The sequence below is a fragment of the Stigmatopora nigra genome, chromosome 8, assembly GCF_051989575.1.
Source record: "Stigmatopora nigra isolate UIUO_SnigA chromosome 8, RoL_Snig_1.1, whole genome shotgun sequence".
In the NCBI taxonomy this organism is placed as follows: Eukaryota; Metazoa; Chordata; class Actinopteri; order Syngnathiformes; family Syngnathidae; genus Stigmatopora; species Stigmatopora nigra.
The window spans coordinates 2775558-2802502 of record NC_135515.1 but is presented as its reverse complement, the minus strand read 5'-3'; the positions used below and the strand labels follow the sequence as shown (position 1 = coordinate 2802502).

Below are 26945 nucleotides of genomic sequence, written 5' to 3'. Positions count from 1 at the left end.
CAGAGAGGGCCTTTATTTTGTCATTTATCTTTGCGGGCGAAGCCAGGAGCCCTCCCGAGTGATAAATTTGCCTGTCACCTCGCGTGGGCGGCCGGGATCTGAGCATGTGTAATAATGTAAAAATAATTACCCGGGGGAAAGGTGTGCGCGGTGAGTGCGCGTGCATGTGCATGTGTCTTCACACCCCCAAGTGCGGACCACTACGTTCGGGTGAGTGTTAGTGAAAGGTCTGCAGAGAGCATTTTGAGGACATCGGTTACCTTTAGGAGAATTTCAACAAGTTGGACACATTTACTGGTTCATCTTAGAATTATTTTTAGGTACATTATTGTACAAACTCAGAGAAATTTTCCCATAGGAAAAAAAATGCTTAATTTTGGAAGTTGGACCAATTTTGCAGGCAATAAAATGTATAGATTTGTATGTCAAAATAATTGCTTTCATAGTGAAAAAGTGTGTTTAACCTAAACTAGTTTTTTCATAATAACCAGACATATTAAAATCCTTTGTATCAGAATTTTTTTTAAATATTGGCGCTAAGAATAGGATATACTAGTTAAATATTGTACACTATTTATTCTTTCTGCAATATTTGAATGTATTATGTAACGAAAAACAGGTTTGAAACACTATGATTAGATTAGATTAAATAACGTTATTCATCCCTTATTCAGGAAATTTCACTGTCATAGTAGCAAGAGGTTAAGAATACAGACACAGCAAAATACATCTTAGGCATAAATAAATAGGTAATAAATAAGTTAATAGACAAATAAGCATCTTGCTGAAATATCTATGTATATAAATACATACACATACATATACATGCACATATTTAAATATACATATACATACATACTCATAGATGTACATGTATGCATATGGTTGTTAAACTATTTTTAAAGTACCATCCATTATACACGTCAAGTTTCTTTATGTATCATTAAAATTTTCATAAGAGCGTCACAGTAAAGGAATACTGTACATAATAGACAAATCAATCCAATTAGCAATCTAATGGAGTATTATGCTATTATATTTAGGTTCTTATACAACTGAATGGTGAATTGAATATGGATGAATTCCTCCATCTTTCTCCTTACTCAAGTACTTTTGCTTTTGTACCCTGCAAAGATAATGCAAGCCATGTTCTTGTCATATCTGAAGTTAGCGGAGCATGGAAGATGCCTTCAGGAGCTCACAAAATCATTTGTCACATTCCAGATGTTGTAACTTCCCCCATCTGCTCCTCAGATATAAAAATGTGCAGCATTTTGCCACCCCCTTAATAATCAGATAAAAATAGAACAAATCACCCTTTTTTTTTCTCCAGCTTTCTTCCAAATTCCTACAACTATTCTACTATTCACCAATCAACAATTGATCACAGAATAAATGATAATCTGACGATAGATAGGCTTGAAATGGATCAATTTGATCACTTTGTTAAACCTCAACATCACCCTTCTCTTTTTCCTACCAGAGATGGTAATAACTTCCATCTCAGCTCTGATCAATATTTCAACAAAGAAGATTCACTTCTAAAGCCAGCGAGCTGAGCTATGCGTTGACAGTGTTGCCATGGCAATTCCAGGTTTTCAACACTGAATGATAGCTCGTAGAAGGAATTTCAATTGATCCACACGCCTTGCTCACATCACTGCTTTTAATCTGACTTCCTTCCATACGACACCGACGGGGACAGTAAACCTTTGATTAATGAACTTTCCTTCTGTTTAATATCAGCATGCTTGGCACATTTATCAGCGGATGTGGGTGACAACCAGTTTTGATTTACCTAGTTTGATTCCCCCCAAAATTATTGCGCTGACATACCTGTCAACTTATACATTTTTTTCCGTATTTTATACGTTTTTTGACCTTATAACAACTCTGAAAAGGATATTTTTTTTAAGTTTTTTGATATTCATCACCTTTTTATGGGATATTTTTTAAGTATGTATTTTGTAAAACCGATTATTTTTACTCATTTTGCATCATTACACTTAATTTTATATATACTACTAATAATAATAGTCTTAATATTCATAATAATAATATTAATAATAATACTTTAACAACAATAATAATGATAATAATTTAGATGTATAACAATATATTTTTATACAATTTTTGATCATTTCAAATTGTGTACGCCGTATAACAACTTTTTTTAAGTTTGTTTTTTGTAAAACAGATTAGTTTTACCCATTTCGCATCATTACACTTAATTTTATATATAATAATAATGATCTTAATATTCATAATAATAATATTAATAATAATACTTTAACAACAATAATAATGATAATAATTTAGATATATAACATTATATATTTTATACATTTTTTTACCATTTAAATTTGTAAAAACACGCCTTATAACAACTTTTGTATGGATTTTTTTTTCTAAGTACGTTTTTTTGTAAAACCGATCTCATTTTACTCATTTTAGATCGTTTTGGTCCCTCATAGCCGCCTTTTCACTTTCCAACTATAGCGTGTCAGCAAGCAATGTACCCAGAAAGTCTACATCTACAGAATCTTGTATTTAGTGCATACTGATTGGGCACAATGTCCACTTTAGAGAACATTTTAGACTTTTTAGTGTAAGCAAATAGCTACCATGTTGCATTTTGTACGTTTTTTTTTTATCGCTTAATAAGCGGAATCAGAATCATTAATAAGGGCAGCAATTGGTCGAAGTTGACAGGTATGAGCAAATTAAAAGTTAGGTGTCAACTTTTTCTACGATATATAATCACTGCCCATCCCCTACATTCCACACAATGTGTATCTGTGTGTGTATAACAAATATCCCCAGTAGAAATCAGTCTTATTCTAATTATCCCGAGCGGGAGTGCTGTAGTGTGACGGATGCAAGGACGACGTAGCCATTCAGCTGTCAACCCCTCGTCTTTCAAACCGGGGCTATGTTGTGAGGAGGGGGCGGAGACAGAAGGACAAGTAAGACTAATTATCTCGCGTGGCCTTTTGCGCAGAAGGCTTCGCCAAACCCTGTTGGGCCTCATCCGTAAAATCTCGACTCGTCGATGAGGTCACGGTAGAGTGATAGCGCTAGGTGGTGGGGACGTGTCTGGGGCGCAGCCATCAATTTGAATGACTCGTCTAAACCCCCCAACACCCCCCGCGGACCCGCTTTTTGGCATTCAGTAATCCATCGTAACTCGCCAGGGTTGCTGTGGATCTGGACTACTTTGTCTCTGTTCTCATTAGAACCTGTAGAGCCCGTCTTTGGCGCTAGAGGCGTCTACCCACCTGCTGTGTTGCCCTTCCGTAACTGGCTCAGCTGGAAGTGAAACAAAAATGGCATACTGGGTTAGCTAGACTGTAAAGCAATGACGCTCTGCAGGTTTTTACACCTGTGCAACATAGCACAATAGGGTATAAATATCACTGTACTTGAAGTCTGAGGTGGACTGTGCAAAGGGAGAGAAGGATGAAGGGATGTTTTGGATGATTCTTATAACACTAGGAGATGATTTGTGGGATTGCTGTGATGGATTCAAAGACTAGTGTAGTTTCAGGTTGAATTGGGATTGGGTTTTTGTGTACTTGTGAGGATTTGTACTTCGAATGGCTTTTATTTTTGAGGGAAGTGGAGACGTAAGACAGTACAGGGTGGAAAGTAGTAGGGGTTATGGTACAGAGTATAGTTAGATGTAGATTAGATTTGCTTTTGGTTGTTAGTTTTGGATGAATAAGGGAAACAATTGGATGTAAATAGAAGTAATATGAAATTGAGGGATGATGTATTAAGAGTTTTTGGGTTTAGAATGAGGTTGTTGTTTGGATTTTGGTTAAAGTTGCTTTCTGATAGTTTGGGTTTTTTGGTGAATTTAGGTTATAGCCGTTTTTCTGTTTAAGGTTTGGTTAATGGAAAGAAATGGGGTTTCTTGAAAATATTTCAATGTTAGTTCCTGCTAGATGAATTTAAATTTGGATTAAGATGATGTTATGGATTGCAAATGGGTTTTAAAGTACTGTATTTCCACGACTATAAGGCGCACCCTCAATGAAAGACACATTTATTTATTTTTTCTATATATAAAGCACACTGGATTATAAGACGCCCTGTCTCTTTTAGTGAAAATTAAATAATTTTAAGTGCGCATTATAGTCCTGAAAATACTGTAGGTATCAGGATTAGTAAACGGAAGCTAATTGAAGGTTCCCTAGTTATCCTTTGGTCCGATTAGGTTTAAATTAAAATCAGTTTCAGGAGTACTTGCTGAAACAAGTTGAAATATTGATAGCATAATTATTAGCTATCATCCGAATTTTAGTTTGAGGGAGAAGTGAACTCAATTAACTTCTGCCTGTGTCGCCCACAGACGTGAGTGTACAGTATAATGGCCTTAATGGCCCCAGTGCTGTCACCCGTGACTGGTTGCACTCTTAATGGCTGACTTTTATGGTTGGCGTCTTCTATAAGGAGGCACAAGACACCTGTTCAATGGACATGCCACCCCCCACTTTTCCCAGCTCAATGTTTCCACCAGCCTCCCACACGTTGGGTACCATTTGTGGGCGCTTGACGCCTCGTCAAATAAATTTTTTGAGAGGTTTTTGGAGAATACACTGCTAAATATAAAGGTTTTAATTAAACTTGAAGTAAATATATAATTTCTATGTTGTTGTGTGAAGTCTTAGTGGGTAAATTGGAGGAAAATAAGAGTATTTTCTATTTATTTTGTTGTTTTTTTTGGGCGAATGGATTTGGGACTTAGTGGAAGGGTAAAATGTACCCTAATAATTAAACTTGTAGTAAATATATACTTGTTGTGTTCTTTTGTGGAGTCTTAGTGGGTAAATTGGATGAAAATAAGAGTATTTTTTATTTATTTTGTTGGGTTTTTTTTGGGCGAATGGATTTGTGACTTTGTGGAAGGGTAAAATGTACCCTAATAATTGAACTTGTAGTAAATATATACATTTTGTGTTCTTGTGTGAAGTCTTAGTGGGTAAACTGGAGGAAAATAAGAGTATTTTTTTAGGTATTTTGTATTTTTTTGGGCGAATGGACTTGTGACTTTGTGGAAGGGTAAAATGTAGCCTTGTAGTATTTCTCATCACTCTTCAGAGGCTCCCCGACGTCTTATCTCACGATACCACCTGACCGTTTGCTCACATGTTGTGGATTTCATACTTGTATCCTGCTGGCTTGCCATGCGTTTGTTCTTAATTCTTTAAACCTCATGTTATGAAGAAAAAAAATGGGAGGTATAGGTTAGAGCCAGGGATGTCAAACAGAAAGCTCACAGGGTTTATTCTTCTTTAAAGTCATTTTCTAACCCATTTCATACCGCACAAACAAAAAAATGCCTTTATTTTTTAATTATATTGTCCTATCCGCAGTCACATTCATTTTTTTCCACCAAAATGCTTTTATTTTTATTTTATTTTCCTATCCGCAGTCACATTTGTTTTTTCCCAACCAAAATCAATAGAAAATAACCCAAATCCTTTACAATATGTGACCTTTATTACCGTAACTTCAAAACAGAGACGCAAAATTAACTCATATCCCAACCCTGACAACAATAGATACCCATTTCACTTGAACTGGAAGTTTATGCTAATCCTTCAATCCATTTTGACTTGTAAATGTCCAAAAACTGAACATTTTTTACCTAAAACAAACTCTCTGACCCACATAAGCTCTAGTAAAAAATACTGATAAATAATCTGTAATATATCTTGACTAACCCCCACTTTCTCATCTTTAATTTCCCCCCAGTCGACCAGGCTTACTCAACGCTAGCGACCCAGGTTACCCCTGGTTGGCTGACTCTTGGCCCGCCACCAGCTTGCCTGTCAACAGCAACTCCGGAGGACCCAATGACCTCACCAACTTTGGCCGAGGAGGTGAGCGAGATATTTCTTCTATGCTTTTATCTCCCAGATGTCGACATACTACATGCATTCTGTGCATATCTAGTATAATACACACCCCCAACTGTCACCGGGGTGACTAATGGAGAATATTTCATCCTGTTGCTGTCAGAGGACTGTTCCTCAGAGCTGTAGAGGGGAGGTAGTAGTAGTAGTGGTGGTAGTGGGGGGTGCTGTAGGGAAAAGGATGGTGTGGGGCAGCCAATCGTGAAGGACAGGCTCAGCTTGACTGGCGCGGACACGGATGCTTCCGCTTGGGCTCTACATCATCTCCCCTTGATTGGGCATGCAAGCACGGCGAAGAGATGTTTGCCACTTCCCGGCCTCCCCCTGACTCGGAGCTGCTGATGTGTTGATGCGTACAAATGTGGAAAGGGAGGACTTTTTAAGAAACTAAGATTGGACTTTTCAAAGAATTTCTTCAATGGGAAATCAGCAGGGGATTTGGCTTTAAGGGTCATTTTGTTTTAGTTGGTAGTGCAGTAACAAAATCTAAAGGATTTATTGTTATAATACACAGTTGCGTATAATACTCTACATGATAAGTAATATAAAAATATATAGAATGACATCCTGGTAAGGTAAATTCTTAAATCTTGCGCAATTTAAGATATTGCTCATTGTTATTGTACACTCTGAAGTTATTACACAGAAGGGACTGTGAGTCGTGCTACCGCAAGTTGAGAGTCCTGATGGATCTGGGAAAAAAATGTCCTTAAGTCTATTTGTCCATGCTTTCTGAGACCTGTAGCGTCTTCCAGAGAGCAGAAACTGGAAAAGGTTGTGACGTAGTTGACAAATCAGATTTATTTTCTATAATAAATGAATGGGCGACCAATCTAGAGTGTGATTGCCATCTAAGAAGGGTTGGCTTTCTTTGAACAAATCATTTTTTTGCATGTAAGGTTGTCGGAAATGGTGGTTTAAGACTCTAAAGTGACAGAAAAATGATACATTCAATGCACTTTTGCCAGAAATGTTGCTTGTACTGAACAAAACGACTGAAAATCTAAAATCTCCCCATATTTGCAGATATCTCCGGCAACCAAGTTGACAAAACAGGCACCATGCTCTCAGACGGAGCCATCTACAGCAGCATCGATTTCACAACCAAAGGCAACTACAGCAGCCCAGGTCAAGGGTCGCAGGCTACACCTTATGCCACGACTCAGATCCTTCACACGAGCAGCATCCACGAGCTAGCTGTGGATCTTCCCGAGGCTCAGTGGAAAGCCTCTCTGCAGGCCAAGCAGGAGATGGCCAATTTGGGCTACTCGTTGCCAGATAAGAACGCCTGCAATAACAGTAAGTGGGAAAATTTACCCATTGCAGTCTTCTCTTAAAAAAATATAGGTCGGTAAAACTTTTTCCAAGGTTTTGAGGTCATTTAAAAGTGTCTTTTGTTGCAAAGACAAGGCGATTTATTTACTTATTTTTTTAGGAATCATTTTCCATTTCCGCCAAGCATGAATAAACGAGCTTTAGGTCCTTGGTGATTTGTAATTATCTTATGCTTGACTCACATTCAAACACGTAAACATCTTAATTACTTGTAAATGGTGAAATCAGTATTCCTTAGATGTCATCTAATGCATATGTATGATCTCATTTGCTGAGTGACTAAAAAACAAATTGATTTGTTTTGGTTGCCGTAAAATCCAAACGTGGATGTGACAATTGTTCCCACTTTTTCCTCATTGATCTCCAAACGAAGACATAAATTGTCTTTTAAACCCTCTTTTTACATTAATTTCTATAGTATGACTACATTGTTCATGGTTCAATATCCAATTTAATGTGTAAAATAAGAAATATATTACCCCTCCAGATTCCTTTTAGCCCCATTACCTTAACTATTGGTCCAATATATATACACCTTGTGAATTCCAATTAAATTTCTCAACCCTTTATTTAAAAATATTTTAAAGATTTGGCAGTGTCTGTCATCAAAATTCAACAATACATATGTTAGCAAAATCAATTTAACTTCCCCTGCCACACCCTCACACACTAACATACACACCCACCCACCCATCTTTTGCCCATTTTAACCATTTGTGTCAGTCCTACTTAAATGAAAACAAACAAATCAAACTAAAAATAACATAAAATGTATACGCACATTATGGTTATCAAGCGAGGTCATTAATACTGACACTAAAATGTCTTTTTTTAATTGTGTATGAATTCCACCATGACTGGACGATTGGTCGCCGGTCTTTTGGTCGCCGGTCTTTTGGTTGCCGGTCAAATGTACTTTGATATTAAACAGTACTTAGATGTCAAACAGTACTTAGATGTTAAAAAGTACTTGGAAATTAAACAGTACTTGGATTTTAAACAGTACTTAGATATTAAACAGTACTTAGATATTAAACAGTACTTAGATATTAAACAGTGCTTAGATATTAAACAGTACTTAAATATTAAACAGTACTTATATATTAAACAGTACTTAAATATTAAACAGTACTTAGATATTAAACAGTACTTGCATATTAAACAGTACTTAGATATTAAACAGTACTTACATATTAAACAGTACTTACATATTAAACAGTACTTAGATATCAAACAGTACTTAGATATTAAACAGTAGCACGAGGAGGGCTGTCAGCCAATGATCTTCTTCCAGTGCCATTAACGGCATAATTCCTTAAATATTAACACGGAGCAATTTGACCAACGGCAAGGTCAAAGGTCAAATACCCTCCTTTCCCCCCTGTGGTCCTGATCCTGCTGGTCCTGTGCTCTAACTGCATGTGTTTTTGCATGCGCTCTTGCTTCCCCGTCACCTGACGCCACTGTGATGCTTTGCTTCTCCCTTTTGTTTTGTTGTTTTGTTTTGTTTTTGGTGGTCCTTTCCCCCTCTCCCACTCCCCACTTGTAGCCCTTCTATTCATTCCCGACTACCGACTGACCGACGGGCTGTCTAATCGAATTCCACACAACCAATCGCAAGATTTCAGCACTACCAGCTCTCACAACAGCTCAGAGCGAAGCGGCAGTCTCTCAGGTTGGTTGTTTTTTTTTTTTTTTCCCCCGGAACAAACCCCCCCACACCCTACTCCCCTCGAGTGTTCTCTGCCTTTATGATTGACAGCTCTCCTAATTGCTTCATTGATTTGGAATTTGCATGTACAAAGCTGACATCCATGGCGCTTTTGATTAACACCATCTCTCACCAGTGATGCTTTTGCGCTGCCTCTCACTCTACATTGCTTTCAAGCTCTTGTACGATTACATTTTCGTAAATGAATGCCATGACCAAAGTCATTCTGGTACACTAGGACTGTCACAAACTATTTTTTTCGTAGTACATAAATCAGCAATTGCTTTTGTAATCTCATCAGTGCTAATATATAGCCACATTATTTACAGTTCAATTGCTCTAAGCTTCATATTTTCACTGATAATCTGCATTATATAATATAAAAACTTTTAAAAACACTAGTACTTCACAAGTTGTTCTATGGATAAATATTTTTCTCTAACATGTTAACTACAGTAAACCAAACTTATTTACATTTGTTTAATTACTAGAATACATACAATTAATATATTGACTAATAAATAAATCAATGTTATCCTTTTCTAATTTAAAAATTACAATTAAAAGCATGTTCGCTCTAGTTTTCCCTTATTCAAATCTTTTTTTTAAATAAGTAGATGTTTTTATTGGGAAAAATTACATATTTACATTTGTTTATTTTCTAGAATACATACAATTAATATATTGACTACTAAATACATATATGTTTTCCTTTTATAATATAGAATAACAAATTAAAGCATGTTCATACTAGTTTTCCTCTATTTAAATCTATTTTTTTAAATAAGTAGATTTTTTGTGGGGTAAAATTGGCCATGATTTGAACAATTTCAAATAACTTCAATTTAACCTGACAATCCTAATTCAAATTAAAACTTAGTTAAAATAAAATTACAACTTACAATGTCATTTATCCTAGTCTGAACTGCATTGTAAATAAATCATATTTTTAGGTGAGGTAGACAATCAAACCCAAACCCAGTCCTGAAACACTCAAAATAGTACTTTTAAATATATTAACAAACCATTGCATTATTCATATCCGATGGACACTATAATTCATGTTGAAATGATGTTTGATAATTATGGCTTAAATCTTGGAAAAACTTCGACTCCAGTCATGTTCCAAAGCATCCCAATTTTAACGTCCTTTTAATAACATATCTTCCTCCATACGGAGAAGATGCATTATCGACATTCGTTACGCTATGTAAGAAAATAACAGTGTTTAACGTTCCGTACAATTTCCAAGCAAATTCCCACGAGAACCTGTTATTTTGGTCCACTTACGAATCAGACGCCACCAAATCAAACAACTCGCCCTGCTAATTTCCAAGCTAATTTACAACCAGTTTGTTAACTTATCACTCTCATAAGCATAGCACCACTCATCTTTTTCATCCAAACGTTCCTCTTTTCTTCGTTTTTTCTTTTCCTCCTCCAAGCCAAATCAAATACAAAATACTTTATGGTTATTTTGATGGCAGTCACCGCTTTTGAATTATGTGTGGCTCCGACTCGGTGCCCTGTGGCTTCCCCCCTATCTCGGCACCCAATGAAAACAGAGCAGGGAATCAAGGCCTGCATATCCTGCACTTACTGTGTATATTGGGAGGGCCCCAAAACCTTGGGGTATAAATACACAGAGTACTGCCTATATTTAGAAGGCTCACTGTAAGAGTTGAGAGGCCTCTTTTTGGTTTGTATGTCGGAGGAGATGGACCGCCTGCTTCTGTAATTCGCATCTCGATGCCCGGCCGCAAGTCCTCGTGCTCTCTACTTTTCATATTTGGAGGGGACTGGTGGTGCCAGACCACCGTCTTCTTTTCCAAGAAGGAAAAGAGAGTCATTTGTATTACTGGTGATGTTTATTGGTTATGCTTCGTGTCGCTTGGGAGATGCAGTAGATTGGCAGATTTGGGAGATTGGATCGGTACTAAGTCAGGGTTGAAATGCTAAATACAAATGTAAACTTTAATGCTTACTTTGAAACATTAAACTAAGGGTTAACGTCAACTTGATTTCATGTGGGCCAGACCATTTTAGATATAATATTTCAATTTTTTTTTTGTATAAATGGATTAAAAGAACTAGATTAAAAGCCCTGAATATTCAGTTTTTTTAATAGATCTAAAACCATGTATATTTTAGCTTTTTTTGTATATATTTTCAGATTTTACAGAAGGATTTTTTCACTAAAAAACAGAAAAATATGACCAAAAAAATTATAATTATTGATTTAAAAGGGGGAAAATCAGGAAATTTAATATACATCTATACTTATTTCCTCACGTCTTTATTCCAAATTATCCATTCATTTTCCGAGTTGCTTATCCCCACAAGGGTCGCAGGGGTGCTGGAGACCCACCCTGAATTGGTGGCTAGCCAATCGCATTGCGTGAGTTTTTGTTTTGTTTTCATTGTTCTGTTCTTAAATGATATTTTCTTTGTTTCAATATTTGCCGTTTTACCATTTCTCTGCCAATATTTTTGTCTTTATTTTTTGCTGAAAGATACATTTGTTACACCCAAAATGATGTGAAAACGAGCATAACATTCATTTCCATTGGCTGCCATTTTAAGGGTAATAATGCATGAACCAGCACCAAATTAGTCTTTGAAGTGTGTTTTTAACAGAGTAATGGAAAAAAAGGGGGGTTACTTGTATAAAAAAACATGGTGCTGACCCAGCCGGCAGCTGTACAAAGACGGATGGGACAGGAGGGGAATCAGTTTTTTGGAAGGATGCGGGTGAAAATGGATGAGGTTAGTGGCTCTCTGGTGTAATAAAAGAAATGAAAGTAGTAATAGACTCTGGGCGAATTGCATTAGGACCACACCGACTCCACACAAGCCATTCATTATGATGATGTGGCAAAGACTGGGATTTTTTTTTCTTCTTCTTCTACTTCGATACCCCCCCCCCCCCCCCCCGACCATCGTAGAACCAAAAAACGAGGCCGGGGTGAGAGATGGGTGGAGCACCAAGGTCTGTTAACTGGCTCTTGGTTGCTGTTTCTATGGAGATCGGATTCTTTTCAACCAATCGATCAATGGGAGGATGCTTTTCATCAGGCAACCTTGAATTTTTGTGTGTAGGCAGGAGCTTGTTGAAAGCTTCAAATTCAATGGCATTTTCAAGGGTTTTTTTTTTGTCCTGCTTTATTTATTTATTTGGCCTGGTCTTTGCATGGATTCTAATTTCTTTTTGATAGATTTTTATGTTCTCTAATTGAAATTATCTCTCTTTTCAGGTGGGAAAGGAGGGAAAAAGAAGAAAACCAAGGCCGGTTCCAAGCCAACGAAAGTCAATGGGTCCAATTGGGCCAATGTACCGTTACCCCCGCCCCCCATTCACCCTCTACCAGGAACAGATATGGACCACTATCCCAATGAGCATCACGACGGAGGCGGGTAGGTTTAGGGAGATTATAACGGTCCTACACTAGAGGGCACTGGAATTTTTCTTTAATGTATGTTACAGTGTTCCCTCGGTTATCGCGGTTAATGGGGACCGGGACGACCCGCGATAAGTGAATTTCCGTGAAGTAGGGATTCCCCTTAAAAAATGCTTAATTTGAATTTAATTCAAAAAAAAAATTGAATTTAATTCAAAAACATTTTTTGAATTATTTTTTTATTATTTTTCTAAAAAAAATTACCCCCTGTATACAGTACACCATATAGAATACGAGTATAGAGAGTGAAATTCATGTTATAACAAAAAAAACTAAAATATGTTGTTTCAATGTAATATTTGTATTTTTTTTCTCTAAAAAAAAAATCCGCAAAGCTCTGAGTCCGCATTAGCTGAACCGCGAAGTAGCGAGGGAACACTGTATTTCGTTTCTAGTAGCATATTCAGCTAGCATAACATAAAGTTAAACCAGGACAGAATTTGCCTTGGTCAATACATAATTCTGGGGTTTTTTTTGCATCCCGTTTTAGCATTAGTGACATTTTCTCCCAAAATGTAAGGTCTTATTTCACCAATCAGGTACGACAGTGATGGTTGGGGTCCACCAATGCCAGTGCAGACCTACCTCCATCAAGGTATGGAGGATGAGCTGGAGGAAGAGGAAGAGCGTGTGCCAACCCCGCCCATCCGGGGGGTGGCGTCTTCCCCGGCCGCCGTCTCCTTCGGACAGCAGTCCACGGCTACCCTCACTCCGTCACCCCGGGATGAGATGCAGCCGATGCTTCAGGCGCATCTGGACGAGTTGACCCGGGCTTATCAGATGGACATGGCCAAGCAAACATGGTAATATAATAACAACGTCGTAAACTCGACTAGTTTCGGCCATTTTTGTTTTGAAACGCTAAATGCTAAAGCATTGAGCTTCATCTTACCATTTTTTTGATGATTTTTTACTGTCACAACAACGATAAACTTTCAAAAAGAGATACTTAAAAATAAAATATTGATTAAAATTATATTTTAGTTTTTTTTTAAAGATCCAATGCAATGTAGATAGTTTAATATTAAATTAAGTTTTATATGTTGGCTTTTGACTCATAAAGAGATAAAAATATCAAAAATGATCAAAAAATGTTAAAAAAAAATTCTATTTTGAATCACATGCTAAATATTAAAGAATAAATTCAGAAATTAAATCTGTACCACAACAATATCAGCAAATTAATTAAAAAATGATAATGAAAGTAATCTAAACAGGCTTTTTAACATCACTTATATTCAAAATAATCTCCTAAAAACAAATATATTTATTGCATTTTTTCCGTACTTCAGTGTGAAAACAATTCATCGCATTTTCTACAAAATTCTCCAAAAAAAACAAAACAATACTAATACAAAATTCTCTCTGGAACAAAGATTGCCCGTAGCAAGCACAAAAAAACTGCACTCCCACCATTAAATATAAACTGCAGCTTCAGCCTGACAGTTTACAAAAAACAAACAACCTGTATGTATGTACGCATGTAATTTTTAAAACGCTTACTGTACGCACATTTGCCAGCGGCGGCAGGATTGATTCTGTTGCTGCTCTCACACTTTACTCTGTGTCGCTGGCCTGTGTGTGCAGTGGAGATAAACCCATTAATCATTTTATTTTAATAGCCTACTTGCTACTATGCTTCCGGATGCTCTCACTATTTACACACACGGACATGCAGTACATTGCGGAGCTGTTGTACTCATGCAAGTCAAATGTGGGCTATGCTTCTTTCTGTCCAGATTGAGCTGATTCTAACAATTTCAGTCAAAAATCATATTTTTTTGTCGTTTTTTTTAGACACATGGCCCCTTTTCCTAGTGGTATTACCAGCGTTATGTCCAAAAAATAAAGCTCAATATTAACTCGTTTTCTAATGCTTTTCCCCCAAAAAAATTTCAATATTTGCTAAAATATTTTTGGAAAAAATAGCAGATCATCTATTTCTACGCGTTTTTGTTTTAGTGATGCTTTTTGAAATATAACTGTCGTTGAAAATTAATTGAGCACGCTACTTAACTTTCAAAATGTTGGAATATTTTGTACAATTTGCAAAATGATAAAGTTATTTGGAAAATTGCGTTTCAAAACACATGATAGGTTGAAATGGCTAAAAATTTAAACTTTCAACATTTAAAAGAAGAAAAAACTATACATTGCTTGATTTTTTAATGAATGTTTTGATAGAAAATGCAAATTAGGTTAGGTTAGAACTTTATTTCATCCCGTATTTGGGAAATGTATTGGTTACAGTAGCAAGCACAGACACAGAAGACAATATAGACCTAGATAAAAAAAAAATACCAAAATTTGACTAAAAAAAACCTGAAAAACAGCAAAAAAACACAAAACGACCAAGAGTGAACAAAGCTCCCGCTACCGGGTGCCACTTAAGCTGCACCATCTTGGTTGCAGTAGCAAAAAAACGGCTACCAACACAAGAATTTACCAGCTTGTTAAAAACTAGCATAGTAAAATACAGAAGATTCATTGTATTTGGTAGCTTTTCATATTCATTGGTAATGGTGAAAAGAGCGGGGGCGGATGCTTTTATTGCCGGAAACAAGATGTCATGTCGGTCGGTCGCCGTAATGACTACGTTGGTTTGAAAGCTTTGGTAACTCCATCAAGGCTTGTTAATTACACGCCATACCCGCATTCATAAACCACCACATTCCAAATGTATGGGTCACCGTGTACATAATTGTCGCAATATTGTCATACAACCTAATTATTTTTGTTCCTTATTTGACAACAGGCACATGCAAGGGGGGTCCCTCCCACCCCAAGCTCCGGCGCCCCCGGTGGGCTATGTGTCTAGTACAATGGTGTCCGATATGGAGACGGACTTGCAGGATGACGAAGGGGAGGAAGATGACGATGAGGAAGATGAAGGCTATGGAGCCAGGCATCCCCGTGGGATGGAGCACACGCCGGTGTCCAGCATGGATAACTTGGACAGCTCTTTGACAGGTGGGTAGATGTTTGGAAACAGTTTTGGGGGGGTGTATGGGGTCTTATATGTGGGCAACTTGGGGGGTGTGAACTGTAGTCTTGGGAAATTGTGGAAAATTTGATTTTTGGGCAACATTTCGAGGATTTATAGCAGGATTTTCAGTTTTTTATTGGGGTAATAGATTTAAAAACAAGTATATTTTATTCTCAGAGTGTTTTATAGGACTTTTATTAGCCTAAATGATGCTTTAATAGGATTTACTGGGATCGTTTTCTAATCTCCACCATTTTTATAGAAGGAAATGTAGTATTTTTATTTTGATTTATGCAATGTTGCCACTGATTTACTTTTGGCTTCTTTAATTTCGCGCATTTTTGTTCATTTTGTTCTTATTTAACCACCAAAATGGTTTATTAGTCTGCTTAATTTTCAAGAACGTTATTTTTGTTTTATTTAACCTACACAATTTAGAGCAAATATTTATATTGGGGCTATTTTAGTGTAATTGTTTTGATTTTTAGCAGCCCAAATTTCCAATAAATCTACGATATTACAATATCTACAATATATTATAGTCATTCTGCAACCTTTGAAGAATTCCCATTAGTTTTATAGGCACCCATTTTTCCCTCAACCTTCCACTTTAGCTAAATTTCACATCATCTCGAACATATTTCCGCCATCTTCAGTGCTTTAGCAGCCTTGTTGTCATTATATTCAAATTAATGACTTTGCTGCATCGTCATGTCTCACTTGTTTTCTCATCCCATGTCCCCGATTATCATTTTTCACGTGGCTTATTACACTAACTTCATTTATACAAAAACACGGACAAGTAATGTCCCTCCAAGTTTTTTTAAAGCACCTCTGGCATACTCTGAGGAATTATAATTATCAAATCCCCCCCTCCCTACCCAGTCCAGAACCCCCCACCCCCTCAAAAAAAGGTGATAAGAAAGCCCATGAATTTTAAACAGGCAAGTGATAGGGAAATTAAAAAGGGTGTCTGGCACCGTGTGGCTGTAGATTTGAAATAAACTTCACGTGTGGCAGTATTTCTATTCCAGACCACTTCCATTTTTTTTTACAACTCTCTGAAAACTTTTACTGCCAGCTGTCAACCGGGTAACGATTGGGACAAACCAAGGGCACAACCGCTAACACACTGACCGCCATATAAAATCACATAAAACAGTGGTGTCAAACATACGGCCCGCGGGCCAGATCCGGCCCGTCTGGTGGTTTGGTACGGCCCGGGGAAGAAAGCTGCATTGTATAAAAAATAGGAATTTTCTTTAAAATATGTAGTTCTTGTATTATCCGCTAGGGGTGCATCGGTGCATCGTTTTAGTACGTGCAGACAAGATGAATTGACATTAATTTATGTTCTTATGTTATTCTATTGTTCGTAGTATATTGTTTATAATGTAAAAGGAAAATTATTTTAATGAATATTTTGATAATTTACTCATTCTTTGCACTAATTATTAGTATTAGTGACTAATACAAAGGAAAAAAGTGGACTTATTGTTAGTTTTATGTCATTTTGTAATGAGTTTACTGGTCCGGCCCAGCTTGATATCAAATCAAGCTGTATTCGGCCCGCAGACCAAGTTTGACACCCCTGACATAAAAGAAACAACCGGATTTTGGTCAAGGATTTGGCTCGCTACTCTGACCCAATCCGTGGTGGGTAAAGTACTTTTCCATGGCATGATGGAATGGCGGTTTTGCTAGTGCTGACACATGCTACTACTACTGATGTATTTAAGGGAATATAAAGCTGCAATGGAGCCCTAATCTGCAGCATCTTTCCTTTTCCGGCACTATATTACTTTGTAGACAGCAGTATTTCTTCTAATCTTTCTCGTCGGTCACCCCCCACCCTCGCCATCCCGTCGCTTGACACCCGAAGCGGAGGGTGGGGGGGGAGGGGGGAGATAGCGATGGTGGCATTGGTGACAGCAAGAAGATTTATGGTGGCTACTGTTGGCTAGTTGTACAAATAACAGTAAGCTTCTTGTCAAGGCTGGATAGATTTGTCATTGTTTTAGACAAATGTGGAAATGGTGGTTTGCGTCATAAAGTATCATTGTGGATATGAAACATATTTATTGGATGTAGTTTTGTTGTTTTAAAACTGCGTTTTGAACTTAATTCATTGACAATTGTGGGAAAATGATGTATTTTAATATTGTAATGTGTTTTCGGAGTCATTGGTATTTTTTCAGGATTTTTTCAAAAGGTTCATAGATGCAAGTTTATGTATGTTAATTAGTATTGAGTATTTGTATTGCTTTGGCTAATTTAGCACTCTTTTTGTAGGGAACTACACAGTCACCTCTAGAGCCAGCCTTTGTTGATGTATTGGGGTTTTTTTGGTAGAAAAATTTGCAGTGGAGGAGGGCTTTGTTTTGGAAGATTTTGTAAAAATCAATCAAATCTGAGTTAGTATGTAGTACTGAAGACTTTATGGTCTCAAAATTGTGTTTTGTGGCCCATTTGCTTGACATCTAAACTTAGTTTTTGGTTTATTATTATTACTTACATTGCATTGCAGTACAGCTATGAGTTTTTAGTGAAGTTAGCCAAAGTGAATTGGTTCAAACGTAATTCCATAGTGAAGCTAGAAGGAAAATAAATCCTATCTCACAGTCATGCATTTCTCAAAGCCTCTTGTGAAGTCAGAACTTGGCGTTTCATGAAAAAAAGTCGAATTTTTCTTCATAAGAACCGAGTATTTCATGCAAAAAGTTGCATTGCAAGAGTTACAACATACAACATCATCCTTCAATGAAACATTCTGAGAAATATGTCAAATACTAGGTCATTAATCTAAAAAAAAATGTTCATATTAACACTGTTTTTGAGTCGTTTTTTTACCACCATGAAAACTTGAACCATGTATTACCACCTAATAGCAATTGTAGCTTTAAATCATGCCTTATGAATAGTTTGGTTGAAGTCAATTAATATATTTGTAAGGCCTACATTCCCTTCAAGGTGAGTAGCATAAGAAATTGGAAATTGCTTTTGAACTCGGAGCAACTTTTCCCTCTGAGCTTAAAGAGAAAACTTGATTGAATTTTTATCAAATTGCCTGACAATACCGTCAGTTTTGATTGCACCGCTATTTCTCCTAACGCCGTAGTGGAAAGTGGCTGTTAGCAGGGGGGAAAAAAAATAAGAAAGAAAGTTTAACAGAAGGAGGTTGGTTAGGTAGTTTTTCTGTGATGTGATATGCTGAGGCGGTATTCTACCTCTAAAGCTCAAGCAGCTTTTTTTGCCTGCCAAAGCCACGTCTACTTCATTATCTTTTGCTATTCTTCGCAGCAGGATTGGACCTGGTGGAAATCGTTCTTTTTTTTTTTTTTTTTTGTCTTGATGACAGACTCTGAAAAGGAATTTCAAAAGGGAAGAAGGAAAGAGGCAAGATGGAGGTCTCCAAAGTAGTTTTAGTTGAGAAAATGAATTGAAATGTTGCCTGAAAGAGTGTGGGTGGTTCATAGGTTGTTCATACCGCATACCTATATTTTTGAGAAATATGCTTTCATGTCAAAACTTTCTCAAAGTGAAGGGAAAGAATGTTGCAACCTTTGCCAAAGAAGGCGTAATTCTTAAAGGGGAAGGTTTTTTTTTTTGAAGGGGATTGCCAGTGTAGCTAAATAAATTATAGTCGCATTATAGCATCCATTCGGGGAAGAAGATGAGGAGTTTATTCAAGTCTTTTGAAGTTATGTCTGGACTGTATCTTACTTTTTTTCAAAGTCTGCTTCCAATTTAGCAGTTTTATTTTGGAGGATGGATTATTTGGCAATAGTGGCATTTTTTTTGCCTTCTAATGATGGAGGAATGAAGTAAATATAAACACATTTTAATTGTGTAGGTTCAAAAAGTACCACTATGTCTATGTACACTTCATTTATTTGCTGTATTTTTGTTCATATTAATGTTTAAAATGGTAGTTTATGACAAATGTTGGGAATATATGGCTCACGACCCCTATATGGCTCTTTTTATGGGTGCATATGACTCTCCTCTGCAAATCTATAAGCTAAAATGTACCTCTAGCATTGCTGTAATCATATTATTTTTAATTGATGCTCATTGCTTAACAACAGCATAACAATATTTTAAAAAACATTCTAAAAAATGTGTACTTTGTTAAAATGACAAAAAAAAAGCTAAATTTTCCCTGATTTTTGACTTTAAAATTGTGAGTATGCCTCTCAAATAATAGCATGAATTGTTTCTGGCTATATTTTTTTGTTCTTGAGGCTTAGGCACTATTATATTTTACTATGTACATGAAAAGGCTCTATATATTTTGTCTGGTGTATATCTTTTTAAGTCAAGACAGCATGGAGAGGAAAAAGGCATCCGTCAGCCAGTAAAAATGTTGGCAAGCTTAAGAGCTGTCGGTTAACGTGACAGCTTTCAGTGGGCCCGCTTTGGCACACCATTTTTTTAAGTGGCACTTGCCCAAGTACTCTGTTCGCATTATGGAAGAAATGCCTAGTACTAACAAGGCAACTGCGGTAGGAGGGTAGATGAAGGTCAAAGTTGAGTCTTGGGGTACACCATGACAAACTGGTGACATTTTTTATTTCCAGAAAGGTTTAATGGCGTGACAACAAACTGCTGAACTGTAAACGCCAAGTTCCTGATTGATGTCAAGTTTGTATCTACTTTTTAGTCGGTTTACTCAAAAGTCAAACTATTATGTTCTAGAAGATGGGACATGATTTGTTGGGCTTTTTGTACAAAAAACAAACATTCTTATTCGTTTTGAACTCACAAACCAGTTCCCTAAGGATCTAAATACTTATAGTAAGACACAGTCTTGGTTTCAACTTTGATTTTAGAGCGTAGCCAATGATTCGTTGCGGACCAAAACACATTGGTTTTTAACGTACGGCCATTAGAAGTTAACCAACTACGGTGTTTCAGGCTCTATGGTGAACGGCTGGGGCTCTGCCTCAGAAGACGATCGCAATTTCTCCAGCCACCGCTCCAGCTTGGCTAGCTCGTCCGATGGCTCCATCTTTACCCACTGCAGTTTTGCCCAGGCCCTGGTGGCCGCTGCAGACAAAGCGGGTTACCAGCTTGAAGGCACCAGCCTCAGCAAGCGTGGTCGATGTAAAAGAGGTCTGAGCACTGACTTTTATACCCATATGGGAGCATACCGCCATCTTTTCTACTTTCTGATGACTTCTGAGGTTTATTCTACGCACTTTTGAGACTTACTTCGTGCATGGCTTTTTTTTAGGGAATGGTTCTACCTGGCTTTCAACTCTTTATCATGGCTGCAACTGTTCTTGCCTTCTGGATTGGGATTTCTAGAACAGCTTTCTTATTAATTATGCTTTAATTTCTGGCCCATAGATAAAGGCTTGTCCCAAAGACACCGACCCGGCAGTCCTTTCTCGACAGACGGCAGCACAGTCGGAAGCCATAGCCTGGGCCATCCAAGGGCCCAGAGGCCAGCACGCAAACCCCGGAACCAGGGCACGGCACCCCACCGCAGAGATGCCGGTGGTGACGGTGTGTACTAATTGATTTATTTACACATTTGGATCCTGTAGCTTCTTCATCCTTAGACAGTTTTCACCATAATTTCATTGACTGGCTCTATAGGTGACTGTGTAACTTTTGTGTGGGTTTCAGACCTACCTCCCCCTCCCGAGCCTCCACCCGGCCAGGGAATCCGAGCCCAGACGGGGCGCTGTATCAACAGCATGATTCCACCTCCGGAGAGGAAGGCAACATCCCTGGAGCGTCCGGCTATGTCGGGAACGCTGTCCGCCGCGGTGGATGATAGGCCGATGACGCGTGCTACCTTGGAGCATCACCGCCAGGCTCAAGAGCGATTGGGCTCTGCAGAAAGAGCTGACGATAACCGTAGAGGCCATAAGAATGGTATGTGAGACTTGGTTGCTACCTTGAAAGTTGGATAATGTTTTATCAGTTTCTGATATACCCCAAAAAACTGCCTTCTTCGAAAATGCAATTAGTATTCCCAGTACAACTTATATATTTTTTCCTCTTCAGTGTATATTATTTGGCTACATATACTCAGGTGCAACTTATACTCAGGTGCGACTTATACTCAGGTGCGACTTATACTCAGGTGCGACTTATACTCAGGTGTGACTTATACTCAATGCGACTTATACTCCAGTGCGACTTATACTCCAGTGCGACTTATACTCCAGTGCGACTTATACTCCAGTGCGACTTATACTCAGGCGCGCCTAATAGTACGAAAACATAAACTAACTCCATTTAAACTTTTCTTATCATCCGAATTTTCTTCTTTTGCTCTCCTATCCAAATTAAATCCACATAAATGTCCAATTTCCACAAATTTCCGTCACCATTATTCAACTATCCTCTGTTCTAAGGCCTGTTTCAACACTTATATTTCAATTAACACTTCAATTTCACATCCCAACTTTTTGGGGTAAATCCCCTCCTAATTTCTTGCTAACACTCACGCTACTTTCGTCAACAGATGGCACTGTCTGACACTTATGCTGGCTCCCCCAACCGTCCCCCCCTTTTCCCTCTCCTCTTCTCAACCTCTAAAATTTCTCCCCCATTTCCCCACCTCTCTCGTTGCTGGCACAGCCAAACATTTGGCAGGCTTTGCTTCTCGCTAACTGATAAAATGACTTTGGCTTTTATTGTCCCCGTGACGACAGCAGACGAAGAAGCCATGTTCCCATCTGGGCCGGCTAGTCTGAACTCGGCGGGACCCCCATACATTTATCTACTTGTCAAGGGGGCTCTCTTGAGGGTGATAGTTTTGGAAAATGACCATTTTTGTTGTTTTTGCTGTCATTTTGGGGGGATTATGCCGTCCATTGTTCTGTCGTCCCTCCCAAAATGTACAATCGGTTTATCCATTTCAACCAAAACAACTGAAAAAAACATTCTACTAGTCTTTTACACATTTTTAAATCCATTCATGTCCATTTTTCCCTTTCCTAATCCAAATTGACCTTCTCACATTCAATTTTAAATCAACTGCGTCATATTGTCTCAAAGGAAAATGGACAACATTATCGGACATATTTCCAATGTCAGTCTTTGATGGTGACCGTATGTTTGTGTCCTCAGAGGACGGATGCCTGCCATATCATAAACCGTCCTTCCCGTCAGCAGGTGGCCATAGTTCATCGGGAACGACCTCGTCCAAGGGTTCCACGGGACCCCGCAAGACGGACGGCCCGCGGCAGCCACAGCAATGGACGGCCTTGGAACATGCCGACTTCCTGGGGAGTAACGGACAAGGGCAGTACTCAGGAGAGTTATGTAAGTTACTCCAAAACACACATCTAATTTTTAATGTAGGACTTTTGAGAGATTTATGGTAGTTGTAGAGCTATTAACAGTAATTTTATATTTCATTTTGACATATGGATATGGGAGGCAAAACCTATGGGAAGCTGGTTTTAATGTGTTAGGTTCTGTGTCTGTATATTTTTGATAGCATTTTAGCTTATGTCAATTAAATTTTGTGATATGTTAAAATTTGATTTTAGATCAAGTTATTGAATTTTGAAATTGGCTGCCAAGTTGGCAGTTGCTCTAATTTTTTGGATGATTTTTTTAATGATTTTTGATGATTTTTTAATGATTTTTGATGATTTTTTGGATGATTTTTTTGATGAATTTTTGATTTCATGATGATTTCCTTTAAGATGAGAGATGGAAGGTGAGACAATATCTATAAGTATTTTATTTTAACCTATTAATTTAAAAAAAAAATAATCAAAAAAACATAAAACTGATGTTATTATCTACTTTGGAGTGTTTTAATGCAGTTTTATTTTAAACCACAAAGGGAAAAAATAACTCAGTAAGAGTGACAACATGTTTTTGGATGTATAATGAACATTTTATTGTAATATTATGTCACTTATAGTGTATTTGGTGCTCTTTCTTTTTCCCCTGCAGAGTGTTTCACTTGCCTGAAGATTCGACAAAACAAAACATACAAAAAACCCTGATGGCGACGCCTCGTTTCCTCATCAAACACGACAATGACATCCTGCCAATCCCCATTTTTTTGTCATTCCGGACAGACAAACATCCCAATGGCAAGAACAACTGGCTTGTCACAAGTGTACATGTTCGACGTACGATGTATAAACACAGACATATTGTACATTTCACTATAATTTTTGCTCTTTTTCAGGAAGAATTTGGCTGTATTTGTTTTTTTTCCTGGAAAAAAAACACTTTCTAGTGTCCGCCCTTTTATAATTTCCAATTTCCGTGTAAATATCTTCTTTCAACTTGCTGTTGCTATGCAAGCATCCAACTGTTTATTTTTTTTTTTTATTGTTTTTATTATTATTGTATGATGTATATGTGAACGGTGTGGCTGCTGTGCCATGAAAAGGTCATTTTCTTTTTTTTAATTTTTTTAAACAACCTGTTAATAGTTGCCATGAATTATTGTAATTATTATTATGATAATTATTAAGTTTTTTTTTTTTTTTTGCACTGCAACTTTTTGGTGATAAGCACAAAAAAAGACCATAACTCCTGCTGACATGAAGACAAAGAAGACGTTGTGAAAAGGAGTTTCTGTACTGTAAAGAGAAGAAGATAATTATATACAGAGAAATGTACAGAGAGATGTTTTTGTTCTAAAAGATTGACGGACAGGAAGTTCCTGGGGTTCTCGGAAAGGTAACTGTCACTTTAAGGCGACCAATTACACATTTAATACTCATTTGGGGGTATTTATTTTTCTTTTTTTGACTAGTTATCAACATTTGACCACACTGGGGGTGATGTTTCAGCACTTGGGCAAATGTGGAGCGTCTCCAAAATGTTTACATGTTCATTTTCTATTACTTTTTTTGCTTTTGATATTGTAATTTATATTTTGGATTTATCTTAAGGGGGAGCACTTAGCTTGATTTGCTCCGCAATTTAGGTTTTCCCGCCCCCATTCGAGTCACTTGCACATTGGCCGCCTGTGTGCAGCTTTTCGAAGGTTTTTTTTGTTAAATCCCAATAATAGACGTGGGAACACCAAACACACACAAAAAAACACACAAATACACACAAAAAAACAGTTTATTGGCCTTTAAATACCACTGATTTACTCTAAAAGTCACAATTTACTTGCTTTTGACTTCAATCTTGTAAAATTACTGCTTTAAACTTAACATGTTACATTTTTTTAAAGAAATATTCCATTCTGCGACTTTATAATAGTAAAAAATAATGAAAATCAGAAGTTATATTAGGCGAAATACATAAATTAGTCCCTAAAAAATGTATTGTTCCATAAAAACTGATGATTTTGACTTATTTAAAAAACAACAACAACATAAAGCGTACTTTTTTTCAGAAAAAAATTACAAAAAACACAAAATCTGACTAAGTTTTGCATCAAAAAACACAAACATACACACACACACATGTGCACAAACACAAAGAATACATCAAATGATGTTATCCTTATTTAATTTGCCTTTTACCAAAACTCTGCTGCTCTAAAAGTTTCTACTATTCAGGATTCTTTCTTTTTAAAAGTTTTTATTTTTAATATATGAGTTTGTAAATGCTAAATAGTTTGAAGGTTGTAATGTTTTTTTTTGATTTTTTTATCTACACAGTAGCCATTGTTTCTGGAAATGAGGTGCAAGAGAGTATCTCAGGTTCTTTTACATTCTGTTTATGTATCTGTGTATATTTATATCTATATATAAATACACATAATCTATTCATAAGCAGTCCCCCAACATTCCGACAAATAAGACCAAATTGAAAAAATCTAACGTCCAGTGATCGTGTTAAAAACCCCATTTTTACTTGAACACCACAGTTTTCTTTTATAATTTATTTAAAGAAGACAATGCTGATTTTTAAAAAAAAAAGTCTATTGTGGAATATGCATAACAAAAATGTGCTGTATGAAATGTGTCCTTTTTAGGGTTTGTTTCTGGGTTTGCTCGTAAAAAAAATGGAGTGTGCAAGGCTTTTTTTGCGTGGAAGTGGGAGGAGTCAGAAATCTTAAGGGTTTCAGTTTTTTTTTTTGTTCCCGCCCCCTTCGATATTGTTGGTTCTTTGTAGCCTTTGTGTGTGTTGCCTTTTTTCTTAAGAAAAAAAATGAAAAGGAAAAAAAATCTGGTTAAAAAAGTGGTCGGGTGAAATCTTTGTGTACAGTCCCGATCTACCGTTCTTTCTACGGCACCCCCATTTGCTTTGTAAACCATCTTTTCCTTGTCCTCCTTCTTCTGTATTCACTTGCATGTCCTCCTCGTCCCGGAAAAAAAAATAATAATAAAGAATCGACGGTCGTACACATCCGCCATGTTCTGTAAAATAAATATGAATTCATGTTTTTTGTTTCCCTTGTACCCGCCTCAATATCAAATAAAATATTTTTGAAAAATGACATGTTTCCATAGACAAAATAGACTAGTATGCATGTTTTGGGGGGATGTGGGAGCACCCAGAGAAAACCCACGCAAGTTTTATACCCTGTAAATATGGATTGTTTCATTTTTTGTGCTTTTTTTTGCAGAACAAACCCGGGAATTGAAAGAAAAAATGGAGATGAGCTGAAGTAGAGTGAGTAAAGAACATTTTCCTTTGATGGGATGGAATAATTCTGTATTCAAAGGTTCAGCGCCTTCATTCTGACCCGTTAAACAAACTCATCAGAGGCCCATTTCACACTTCTTGCCGTACCAGCGCTCCGGGGGGAACGTGTTCAGGCCGCTCGGTGGGAATCGTTAATGGCTTCGCTTCACTTTTGCCTGGTAAGCAACTTTTGTGGGTGGTTTATCTACAACACTTTCTTACCTCTGCATAACAAATACACTGTTTTCTTCCATTGAATTCCTGTGTTAAGGCCAATGTTTTTGATATAATATTTAGATATTTTTTTATAAATGGATTAAAATAATTGGATTAAACCCCCTGAATATTCAGTGTTTTATAGATCTAAAACAATTTTCATGTTAGCGTTTTTGAAATATATTTTTAGATTTTTACACATTTTTAAAAAACTAAAAACACCAAAAAAACATTAAAAATGACATTTTTTTATTAGAAAAGGGGGAAAATCAGGAAATTTTATATACATATACACTCTTCATTTCAATTTGATCCTAAAACAGAAAGTCAGCACTTATGATATACTTTCCCGGGCCACACAAAATAATGCAGCAGGACCAGATTTGGCCCCCATGCCTCTACTTTGACACACATGGTTTGAATAATAAGCATAAAATAAAATTTTAAGTGTGTTTCTGCATGCCTTATCTCATCATAATGTCTGTGCTACTTTTCTGAACCGCTTTATCCTCACCAGGGTCGCGTCGGATGATGGAGGCGACCCCAGCTGACTCCGTCCCGTTTGTGGGCGTTCCCTCCAAGTTGCGCAATGAACGCACATTCCCAGCAATGGCATCGCACAAGAAAAACTATCCAGCGCAGCGAACACATTGCAAAATCATTAGTTTTATCAATAAGGTAAGTTATTTTTCTGTATCATGTTGCGTTTGTTTACTGATAAGTGTCCATCCAATCATTAG

The 26945-nt window shown here is 37.2% G+C and overlaps 1 protein-coding gene across 1 annotated transcript in view; it reads left to right on the top strand.

Annotated features, from left to right (window-relative positions):
* Positions 1 to 25801, top strand: part of robo2 (roundabout, axon guidance receptor, homolog 2 (Drosophila)) — a 234905-nt gene extending 209104 nt beyond the window's left edge. Inside the window, exons 19-29 of the mRNA XM_077722319.1 lie at positions 5761 to 5888; positions 6948 to 7220; positions 8806 to 8931; positions 12222 to 12381; positions 12965 to 13228; positions 15181 to 15395; positions 20329 to 20526; positions 20764 to 20922; positions 21046 to 21297; positions 22501 to 22695; positions 23341 to 25801. Coding sequence (XP_077578445.1) covers positions 5761 to 5888; positions 6948 to 7220; positions 8806 to 8931; positions 12222 to 12381; positions 12965 to 13228; positions 15181 to 15395; positions 20329 to 20526; positions 20764 to 20922; positions 21046 to 21297; positions 22501 to 22695; positions 23341 to 23342 — 1972 coding nt within the window. The 3' untranslated portion in view covers positions 23343 to 25801. The remainder of the gene's footprint in view (positions 1 to 5760; positions 5889 to 6947; positions 7221 to 8805; positions 8932 to 12221; positions 12382 to 12964; positions 13229 to 15180; positions 15396 to 20328; positions 20527 to 20763; positions 20923 to 21045; positions 21298 to 22500; positions 22696 to 23340) is intronic.
* Positions 25802 to 26945: the final 1144 nt, after the last annotated feature.